Source organism: Trypanosoma rangeli, assembly GCF_003719475.1.
Source record: "Trypanosoma rangeli strain AM80 chromosome Unknown Tra_15.4_contig_00002, whole genome shotgun sequence".
NCBI classification, from domain to species: Eukaryota; Euglenozoa; class Kinetoplastea; order Trypanosomatida; family Trypanosomatidae; genus Trypanosoma; species Trypanosoma rangeli.
This window is the reverse complement of record NW_021705746.1, coordinates 72,421-82,501: the sequence shown is the minus strand read 5'-3', so window position 1 is coordinate 82,501 and position 10,081 is coordinate 72,421. Positions and strand designations below refer to the sequence as shown.

Genomic DNA, 10,081 nt, shown 5'->3' with positions numbered 1-10,081 from the left:
GGGAAGGAGTTGTTTTTTTTTTGTTTTGTTTTAAAAAGATAATTTCCGCAAAGAAGTGTCTCAATCAGTTAATGAGGGGAGGGAGGGGGGGGGGGGGGAACCACTCGTCTCGCCGCAGGAGAAGGGTGGCGACAATGGCACATACACTCACACACGTAAATGAACAACTAGAGGCTTCCACAAGTACAAATTACAGGCGGATAAATATATATATATATATATATATCCAAAACAAGCACAACCATAGGTGCCTGCACCAACAAAACAAAATAAAACGAAACGAAAAACAAAACAAAACAAAACAAAAAAATTGAGAATTGGTCGTAAATAGAAGGAAAAAACAAATAAAAATAATAATAAAAGTCACACCCAGAATGTGGGTGGTACAGACGAAAAGACAGGAATACTCAGATATATATACATACATATATATATATCTCCCCGTCCTATTTCCTTCCCACTCATGCTTCACATAACCAGTTTTTTTTTTTCCTTTCTTCGTTTTTTTTTTTTTTGTCATGCGTTTCTTCTCAACAAGCACAACTTATAAAATCATTTCACCAGCTTCCCCACTTCTCGTCATCCTTCAGAAATAAAAGACACGACCGCGGTGGTTGTGACAGCCATGGTGTAGTTTAGTCTTAAAAACAAAAACAGTTTTATGAATAACTTTATTTCCATGAGGATTCCATAAATCATTTTCATTCCTCGTGAACACCAAACCAAACCTCCCTGCAGTCTTCCACCCCCCAAGCACACACGGGCACATACACACCTGGCTCGCACTTGCATGCTACTACACGTTGCATACGCTCACATATATATGTGCCTTGTGTCACCACTTTTGTATTCTCCCACATCCATCAACAATTTTTTTTTTTTACAAATATTCTTACTAATTTTATTTTTTGAAGCAAAAACTTAAAACTTCCTTCGCACCTCTCCTTCACCATGCACAGTTAAAGAGATTACGGCGGTTCCCCCAGTGGAGCAGTAGACCCCAAAGGGATAACGACGCCGGTTATCATCTCCGCACCATCAATCATCATTCCCCATGAAGCCCGTTTCACAAACAATAACACAGAAAAAAAAAAACCCGCTGTGCCCCCTCCATGTTGGCTTTTGTTGAAGAGCAAGTCTGTCATCCTCCTTTACTTTTTAGCAGTTTATTTTGTCCCTCTCCGACGCATTTGTTTCCTTCATTTTCGCTCTGCACTCACTCCGCAGTTTCCACTGATCCCCAGTGTGGTAGTGCATGAGACTGCGTGGGTGCAATCACTCACTTGAGCCTCTTCCCTTTCTTTCGCAGCGACCACCTACACCATTTCTTTTGGTCAAAACAAAAACCGCAGAGAATAATCGTTTTGTTGTTGTTGGTAGTGGTGATGGTGATGGTGCCGCTGTGGCAAGCCAACGTCTCGGTGGAAAAGCTCAGCCTCTCGCTGCCAAGCAAGAGTATCACAATCCACGATGCACCCGACACAGAGAGCAATAAATAAAGTGACGGCAAACCAATTGCAAAATAGCAAAAATGTGTACATCATGCAGATGAAATTTGCGCCCGCACGAGCAAAATAATATCCGCTGTTATTTGCGGCGCTCACATCTTCTGGAAGTTCAGATTTTGCGCTTAATAAATAAATAAATAAATAACATCCACTAAAATCTAGACGAACACGCCAATGGTAAATGTGAGTGTATACATCTTACATGCCACTTCACACCTCAATGAGACTTGTCTCACTCTGCTCAAGCGGCTTAAGTGCTCCACCTTGTGTGGCATGCACCGCAGCAAGCTGTTCACGAAGCAGTTTAACCTGATCCCTCTCACGACGCAGTTCATCCTCCATTTCCTTCTTATTTTCCAACTCTTTTTGGATGCGAGCCATCTCTTGCTCAAGATGCTCAACACGTTTCTTTGTCTCACAAGCTGCCACATAAAAATGAAAAAACTCTTCCACCAGGGATTCCAATTCCTGCATTTCTGGAGTTATGCGGACACAAGTAGTCGTAGCCTCCGACGTAGATAACGGAGCATCATCTTTATTGCTCCTGGGAGTACCTACTGAGGCGTTGCCCTCGGCACCTCGCACCAAACGCGTACAAATGTTTTTTACTTTTGCTTGACTCTCGGGTGCTGTGACACTTTCTCCTCCCTCTGCGGCCTCCTCTGTCATGTCTTCTTTTTCTACACATGGTTTGTTTGGAATTTCAAACTGAAGATTTTCTACCTCGTACACCACGTGACCCGTACGGTCTGCTTCATCGACCCCCATCACCTTTTTACTATTATCCTCCTCCTCTTCTTCGTCGCTGTCAGCAGGAAAAATCGAGCCGTCATCCTTGACGCCCGCCTCCAATTCTCCGCCGCACAACGTTTTGGGAGCCGCGTCAGCTCTAGAGGAAATCTCTCCCATCACATGGGTCTCAACTCCCGTGCAAGTAATGATACTCGGTATCTGCGTCGCATCCGTTTGCCGCAATGGCGTGGATCCCAGCAACACGTGTTGCTCATTTCCCGTGTCGACAACTACGATTCTGTATGGCGGCTCCTCAGACTTCGACTTCGTGCTGGGTAACGTTCCTCTGCACGCATTTCGAAGATCTTCATCAAGGAATGCCTTGTCCTCCTTGTTAAGTGGTATGTGAAGCGGCTGTCGCATCGCCGGAATGGCAAACCCTATCTCTTCCTGTGGGTCATCAGAACAATCCAATGGAGTTTTTTTACGTCGTTCTTTCAACTCGATACGCGGATCATCCCATGTTGAGCGTTTTGTTGATTTTTCGACATAATAACGCCTCCCATCTTGCGTGACGCCCTCTTCCCATTCAGGTGGTAATGGCTGATAGGAACGCTGTCCTTTAACATCGGTGAATTGAGGCATTGTCATCACGCGACACCCTGTCACGGCAAAATTGAGATCCCTAGAGAGTCGTTGAAGAGCTATAATAGAATTATAACCGCAGACAAGCACCGAGGTTAAAAGATTCCCAAAGGAAAGCGAGGGAACTAACATGGTCACGGTATTGTGGTCCGGCACTTCTGGAAACGTCATGTTTTGTCTGGTTGGCCATTCAGGCTTTTCCCCATCGGGTATCGCCTGACTGTGTGCCAGCGTGGAAGAAGCCAACCAATTCTGCACAGTTGCATCCTCAGCAAGGCAAAGAAAGTGGAAGGTTGCTGAGCGACAGTCATCCGTGAAGAGTGTTAATGAAAAGAGGAGTGATGATCCTGCGTCCGAATGCAATAATCCCATTTCAGTGGCACGTGTGAAGTTTCCAAGACCTATATCAAGTGCCTCCAAGGCATGATTGGCGTGCTCAGCCGGCATTGTTCGAGCATGACACACGTGGGCATCAGCTGGCATGTCCCCGCTCAGTCCTGGAGAAGTTTTTATACCCTCGTCATGGTGTGGCGCTGACGGAGAGCCTTCCAAGTGCAATACAAGTTCCACATGGTCGTTCCTCAAATCAAGAAGATCCACAATGCATGTGGCACCAAAAGCAATAAATGTAGACTCGGCACGGACGAAAGAATGCGTCCCAATAACACCAAAATCGTCATTGGTGGAAGTCGTAATATTGTTGCCTTCTACCGCTTCTGATACTGCTGAAGGCGCTAAAGGGTGTGACATAGCATTAAGCTCTCGCTCTTGAAGTTCCACAGTACGGTTCATCACCATAAAAATTCCCTGTGGGAGTAACCCACACTTCTCAGGAGTTCCTATCACTCCAAATTGCCTCATTTCTTGAGTGGCACCATATACAAGCACCATGGCATTCAAACATTCATCTGTTACAACGGAAACTGCCGGGGACAACACCGTCGTCACAAGAGGGTCCAGAGGGGTGAGTAGTTCGTAATGCATTTGGGCACCACATTCCTCTTTTAGGGCATTCTCAACATGTTCAGAGGTCCCTGTCAGCGTGGGCGATTCCAATGCAAACAGAACATCCGTTGTGTGTTCCAACAGCTTTTCGTTGGAGTTGTACTGACGCAAGACGTCCAACAAGTGCAAAAGGTGTTCTTCTCTTTCGGTGTCGTTCACATGTTGTTTGGCGCAATTCTCACACAACTGCAGTGGAGCGCCGGCAATATGTGTCATGGCATCTAATTTTTGCTGCCTGCTTGCAGCATCAGTATGCTCCGGCTCCCCACCCGTGTCGCTGTGGTCACAACCTCCTTGACCACGTGACAATGCCCACGGCTCTCCGCAGAACGACTGCAAAGCCACACTAACACACCAACGACGGTAGGGAGATTCATTTGCATCACCCTTCATAGGCATAACGATGTTGAAAACGACTGCCACTCCGAGCAGTGAATTCCAGCCAAAGATGTTAGGATTAGACGGCAGCTGTAAACCAAAGTGCCCTATGACCCAGCCAGTTTCGGATATTCCCCAACAAAATATTAATATACCTTTCCTTGGCTACGTTTCCCCAAACGCTATCGCTATGGTTCACTCGTGCTTCTTTCTTGCTTTTCTTCGCGCAGCTCTGCTGTTGATTCCTCTAGCCCTAAACCACGTCACCACCAGCAGCACGTGATAGTGAAGCAAAACACAGCAATGTCAGAGTCAGAAGATAGAAGAGGTTCAACTAGATGCCTGGGTGTCGGCGCAATGAAGAAAGAGAGGGTCACGGTGCAGTGAGGGAACCAATGCGAACGCCGTGCAAGGGGCGGGATATAACGGTGTTGCCTGGTGCGCCTCCAAAAGATGCTGAGCCAAAGGAAGCAACAAAGAAAAAAAAAGCAAGAGGGGAGGAGGAATTTGAGGGTAAATGCAAAAATCAAGGCAACAATAAACCGTTGCGGCACGAACACGCAACATTTGTATCCAATGCAGTATAAGAGTCACGGAGCCAAGGCGTGTAATCTCCTTGGGAATTCGTGGCCACTTCGTACTTCACCAGCCGAGGCAGTCATACATGTTTCTTTCGGTTATGTTTTTTTTCTTCGTTTTGGTATAGATGTGTGTCTTTCCGTCGTCTTTTTGCTCTTGGCTCCTCAATTCTATGCGGGTCCTTCCAAATGCCCTCCTACCATCTACACGGTGAGTGGGGTTTGCTAAACAATTGGCCCCAAAAGGCTTTCCCTCTCCTCCTCCACAAATTGTTGTAGGGCCTTGTACGTTTGCATGTTTGCCACAGCTGCAGGCGGCTGCTCGTTCATCACAACCCACTTGTATAAATCGTCATCAAAGTGTCGGAGTATCATGTCGTACTCATCCAGCTGCTCACGTGGCATCTCTTTGAGACTTTTGCGAGAGAAGACACCCAGAATGATATCCATCTCCACCATGCCGCGATAGGCAGACTGATAGATGAGGCGACGACGCTTTGCCTCATCGGACTCATTCATCAGAGGCGGCCGGGTGTCGCGAAACTGCAAGCCACTCTCCGCTTTGGCTTTCTCCACCACATGTGAATTATCCTTCCACATCTTTACTAATTCAGCGTGATTCTTTGCACGCGGCGCAAGTCGCCTGGGGAACCGCTTCAGCATTTCTTCAGTTCCTAGCAATAAAAAAATGTCTAACTTTATCTCACACCCTACGGCTTGTTTGCTCGTTTCCTGCCCTTGAAACCATCACCAGCAGAAAAGAGGAAGAGGGGAAGACGCAAAAGCGGCAAGAATAAGACGCGACGACGTCACGCCATTCCGAGCGGAATATACAAAAAAAAATTGAAAGACACTGAATATAAAAAAAAAAAACATTGTGAAAAACAAAGCAGCTCAGCAGCGTGCAAGACTTACTCCACGCCACGCAAAACAGCCACCAGCAAAGTTTCTCCCTCCCATCACCAGAGGCCTTTGCGTGCTGTTTGTTGCATCTTTCTCAATGAACCCTTCTTTCGCCGCTCCACCTTGTGCGCCGTTATGATTGTTGTGGGGCGTTTGATGGAACCCGCCTCCACTGGAGGCACCCATGAGGCCTTTTGAATCATTTCCCGTAGACGGCGCAAACAAGCCTCTTTGTTCTGATGTGCACTGCGGTGCTCATGGCTTGAAATAACCAATATCGCTCCGTCCGCGGTGAGTGCCTTACCGTGCTCATTGTCCTTCAGTCTGTGAATTAGCTCCTCGTCGAAATGTTCACTAAGAGCAACGACGCTGGCACGCAGTTCCACCTTGTTGCTGCTGCTGTTCGCCCCTTGACCCCCCGGTCCACCGCCACGGGCCATGCGCAAAGTGTAGCAGTTCTCGTCTATCTGAATGTCCCGCAGTTGCGCGAGGCGGTAGTACCCCTCCTCCTTGAAGGAACTAATGTGCGAGCGACAGCACTGCAGGCACAGCACAGCAGGCACAGCACAACTCAAAGCTTCCACCGCCAAACTCGGAGTTGGACCGGAGAAGCACCGACGAATAACAGCGGTACCGTAGCTCTGCCTTTGGTGAACGGGGAGTCGAGGTGTATATGAGGAACTAAAGCTATGTAAGTCGTATCCCCTGTGTGGGGGAAGAACAGACGATGGAAAATCGTCAGCGGAGGCAGTCGCACCAAAACGCACAGAGATAAAGGTGGGGCAGCTGCGTGCCGTGCGTGCCCATAGGCAACGAGACAATTCACCCTTCATCAGCGTTCTATCTTTCTCTGCGTCTACGTGCGCTGTCAGCTCCCCGGCACTCCCTTCAGTCGCTGTCAATGAGTCCCTTCGTTATCGGCTCCGGAGGCTTTCCCGTTCTTGTTGTGAGTGCTGTTTCGTGTTTGTTTGTTTATAATAATAATAATTGAGGAGGGAAAAAAAGAAATGCCAGAAGAAGACTTGGCAACACGCATACAGTCAAGATAGGGGTGTGATTGTAGTGCGTCCCCAACCACGCGAATGCTCCACTGCCACTGGCGGGAGCCTGCTCAAACATACAAAATAAAATACGGGGAAGAGACATACCATGCAGCCACCCCACGGTGCCGCAGTCCCCACCAAGAATGCAGTACCGAGACGCAAATTACTTCATCTCTCTCACTCCCATGGTTCAGTTCAACAAAATGAATGACACCACGCACACACGTGAAACATACCTTCCTTATGCAAGCCGTTCTTGTGTGCCCGCCAATAATCGACTTAACGCCGCAGTCGTATTTTGTTGTGTTTTGCATATGTGTTTGTCCACTGCATTGGAATGCATCACACGCCACAAAAATGATTGCGGCATGCCCATTGCTAAGAACGACCTACACACATATTGCTGTGCGTGAGTGCGTGCATCAGCAACAACACATACAAATAAAAAAAAAAAGAGGAAAATAAAAAGTCACCGTACTGTCAAGGACACGAATAGAAATGATGATGAACACAACCCCATTCTCCTTCAGGGCGATGAAGTTAACACCTACTTTTTTTTTTTGAGGTCCAGGACAAAAAAAAATAATAATAACAATTGAAAGCAAGACAGGCAAAAAAAGAAAAAAAAAAGAAACGGAGAAAAGCGAGGAGACTGTCTACAATACTATGTGAACGCGTCACTTACTACACCCCACCCCAACACACGCCTCCCACACCATACAAAGTGGTTTATTTGAGGATTTCGTTCCCTTTTTCCCGCCTCCCATGCGCTCGTTCCAAGATTCTACAACTATGCACGTATATATATATATATATATATATATATATATATTATACATGCTGCTCGCTTTCTCCAGCCCCTCCTTTTTGTACTAACGGCGACACCACATGTTCAGCATCTCCACGCTTCTATCACGCTAACTGCTTGTATGTCCTTTTCGCGTTGGGACAGTCCCACACCCAGTGCCGCATGCTGCTGAGTTCGGTTTCAAGTTCCGCAATGGCCTTTGCAGCAAACTCCTCTGGCACCTTCTTCTTGAAGGATTCTACGATTTCCACGCACCCCATGAGGTACCGCTCGCGCTCCAGCGAATTCCAGATCTCGCGCTGCATCGTAAATCTGGCCTTCATTATAGCCGTATAGCGCCTCTCCGTCTTCCCTGCCCAGTGCAGTACAGCCTTGAGATAATTCAGCTTTTTTTCAATGTGTTTCCGTCCTGCCTCGTTGCTTGAGCAGTCTCCAAAAAAAAACCTGTAAAACGGAAACTGATTCAGGTATAAAGCCTTATAGAGGAGATCGTGAGAGTTCACGCGGTCTTTCCAGAATGAGTCAAAATCATACGTCCAGGATATATTCATAAGGCGGTTGGTGTCGTCCTCCACGCAGCTGAGCAGGTACTGCTCCACCGCGGAGAGTTTAACACCCAGAGGAGGCTCAACCTCTGGGACATGGCAGAACTCAAAGCTACGATACTTTGACCTGTTGGTGATGCGCTTCAACCAAGACTCCGTCGACGCCCATTCCTCAAGCGGGACAGACCCCCACGGCGTGAAAATGCCTCGGGCAGGCACTGCGAGGACCGATGCAGCTGGAGCGGCCATCATGAAGCCTTTCAGAACATGGCGGCGCATTTTTGCGTGTTTGATTTACCACCTTATTCCTAACAGTGTGTTTGTGTGTGTGTGTGTGTTTGTTTGTTTGTTTGTTTGTTTGTTTGTTTGCTTTGTGTTCCCTGCTGAGCTTTGCTTCGTGTATTGACTAACTTTGCGCGCCTCTGTTTGTTCGCAAACGAAAAACTAAGTGCTGGAAAGGGGAAAAAAGAAAGCGTTCAACAACAATAATAATATCAAATGAATAAATAAACAGGAATAAACTCCACACATAAAACAACAAAAATAAAATGTGAAAACGTAAACCAGACGCGTTCGTGCATAAACTGCGTCCTCATATTATCCTATCCTCCCACGCAGCAACCACAATAGCAACTTGGCATATTTCTCACACAAGCTGCAAGACCGCCCCCCTTCATCACTACTGGTAGAAGTGGCCGGCGTCTTCAAATCAACCACACGAATAATGCATAACAACACATTTCAGTAAGGTCTATGATATGAGTACAGTTTACCCATATTGTACGGTGCATTTCTTTCCCTCTCGAGGTGTTGCAGCGCCTCACCCCGACCCATCACAGAGCCGTCTAGCGCCTTTACAGTTGGAAAATACTTCGGTAGATCCCTTCGCATGGGTGTTGGCGGCCCTTCAAATTTCACATTTTCTTCACTTACGTGGGAAATAGGGCCCATCCTTGGTTCCGGCACTGTGCGGACGCCCTCTGGCACAGACCAGCCATGAAACGGGCGAAATGGCATGTAGTCAGAGGGCGGCGGCTGCGGACCGTTAGGCAGTTCCGTCTGCAATTTCACATGACGCAGCATACTGGGTCCATACTGTCGCTGCACCTTTTCGTGAAATCGTTCCGCGGCATCCACTATAACACGGCGCAACGACTCCTCGTAAGAAGAAGAAGAGGCCGTCGCTTCATGCAGCTTTCGTTTTTCCTGCCGCTGCCGCAAACGCTCCTGAAATATGACCTGATCAATAGACATGCCATGAAACGCCTCACGAAACTTGCGATCGGCATCGCCCCGCACAAATGGTTTTTGCCGACGCGTCGAAGCAGCTCTAGAAGAAGCTGGCGACGGTGAAGCAGTCGTATCCCGCTGCGGTGACGTTGCTCTCGATGCAGCGACGCGATCCAGTCCAAGAGCCTTGTCATGCTCTGCACGCTTGTGCGGGTCCATCAAAACGTCGTATGCCTCGGAAACAGCACGAAACTCCACCTCCGCCTGTGCCTTTTGATCATCGCTCACCACGTCAGGGTGACACTCTAGTGCACGGCGCCGGTATGCGGCCTTCATCTCCTCCGTTGTCGCCGTACAGTCGACGCCGAGGCGCCTGTAGCAATTTGCAATCGGTATGCTCGAGTTGCTCACAAACCGCACAACCACATGCAAGGTACCATACGGAGCTGAACACCAACACCGCTGCGGCAGCGACAGTCGAGTGTACCGCAGTGCGCCGCAAAAAGTCCTGTCATACACCCCGCAACGCATCCAAACCAGCGGTTACCTCTCGTCACCAACCACAAACTTGTACTTCTGCTGAACCGTTTCCACCCGGCATGTCGATCCCGTCAAGCACACACACACACACACACACACACACACAGAGAGAGAGAGAGAGAGAGAGAGAGAGACTACGTTCCTCGATCACACGTACTACGTTCCT

General features: G+C 48.1%; 5 protein-coding genes across 5 annotated transcripts, besides 15 other annotated features; all 5 read right to left on the bottom strand.

Annotated features, from left to right (window-relative positions):
* Positions 1-75: 75 nt before the first annotated feature.
* Positions 76-98: a microsatellite.
* Positions 99-200: 102 nt separating this feature from the next.
* Positions 201-226: a microsatellite.
* Positions 227-258: 32 nt separating this feature from the next.
* Positions 259-310: a microsatellite.
* A 101-nt stretch (positions 311-411) lies between these two features.
* Positions 412-437: a microsatellite.
* A 43-nt stretch (positions 438-480) lies between these two features.
* Positions 481-515: a sequence feature (A-rich).
* A 1,117-nt stretch (positions 516-1,632) lies between these two features.
* Positions 1,633-1,653: a microsatellite.
* Positions 1,654-1,718: 65 nt separating this feature from the next.
* Positions 1,719-4,289, bottom strand: TraAM80_00121 (uncharacterized protein; the record flags this gene model as incomplete). Its single annotated transcript, XM_029377213.1, has 1 exon — positions 1,719-4,289. The coding sequence occupies one exon, from the start codon at positions 4,287-4,289 to the stop codon at positions 1,719-1,721; it is 2,571 nt and encodes an 856-aa protein (XP_029242956.1).
* Positions 4,290-5,071: 782 nt separating this feature from the next.
* On the bottom strand, positions 5,072-5,509 carry TraAM80_00120 (uncharacterized protein; the record flags this gene model as incomplete). The annotated part of the gene is made up of 1 exon (XM_029377212.1): positions 5,072-5,509. One exon carries the CDS (start codon positions 5,507-5,509, stop codon positions 5,072-5,074), a length of 438 nt encoding a protein of 145 aa, XP_029242955.1.
* A 296-nt stretch (positions 5,510-5,805) lies between these two features.
* Positions 5,806-6,582, bottom strand: TraAM80_00119 (ribosome-associated protein; the record flags this gene model as incomplete). The annotated part of the gene is made up of 1 exon (XM_029377211.1): positions 5,806-6,582. One exon carries the CDS (start codon positions 6,580-6,582, stop codon positions 5,806-5,808), a length of 777 nt encoding a protein of 258 aa, XP_029242954.1.
* A 649-nt stretch (positions 6,583-7,231) lies between these two features.
* Positions 7,232-7,260: a microsatellite.
* Positions 7,261-7,366: 106 nt separating this feature from the next.
* Positions 7,367-7,426: a microsatellite.
* A 53-nt stretch (positions 7,427-7,479) lies between these two features.
* Positions 7,480-7,509: a microsatellite.
* Positions 7,510-7,591: 82 nt separating this feature from the next.
* Positions 7,592-7,628: a microsatellite.
* Positions 7,629-7,704: 76 nt separating this feature from the next.
* Positions 7,705-8,424, bottom strand: TraAM80_00118 (succinate dehydrogenase subunit; the record flags this gene model as incomplete). The annotated part of the gene is made up of 1 exon (XM_029377210.1): positions 7,705-8,424. The coding sequence occupies one exon, from the start codon at positions 8,422-8,424 to the stop codon at positions 7,705-7,707; it is 720 nt and encodes a 239-aa protein (XP_029242953.1).
* Positions 8,425-8,459: 35 nt separating this feature from the next.
* Positions 8,460-8,480: a microsatellite.
* Positions 8,481-8,520: a microsatellite.
* A 109-nt stretch (positions 8,521-8,629) lies between these two features.
* Positions 8,630-8,693: a microsatellite.
* Positions 8,694-8,886: 193 nt separating this feature from the next.
* Positions 8,887-9,906, bottom strand: TraAM80_00117 (DnaJ chaperone protein; the record flags this gene model as incomplete). The annotated part of the gene is made up of 1 exon (XM_029377209.1): positions 8,887-9,906. The coding sequence occupies one exon, from the start codon at positions 9,904-9,906 to the stop codon at positions 8,887-8,889; it is 1,020 nt and encodes a 339-aa protein (XP_029242952.1).
* An 85-nt stretch (positions 9,907-9,991) lies between these two features.
* Positions 9,992-10,021: a microsatellite.
* Positions 10,022-10,049: a microsatellite.
* Positions 10,050-10,081: the final 32 nt, after the last annotated feature.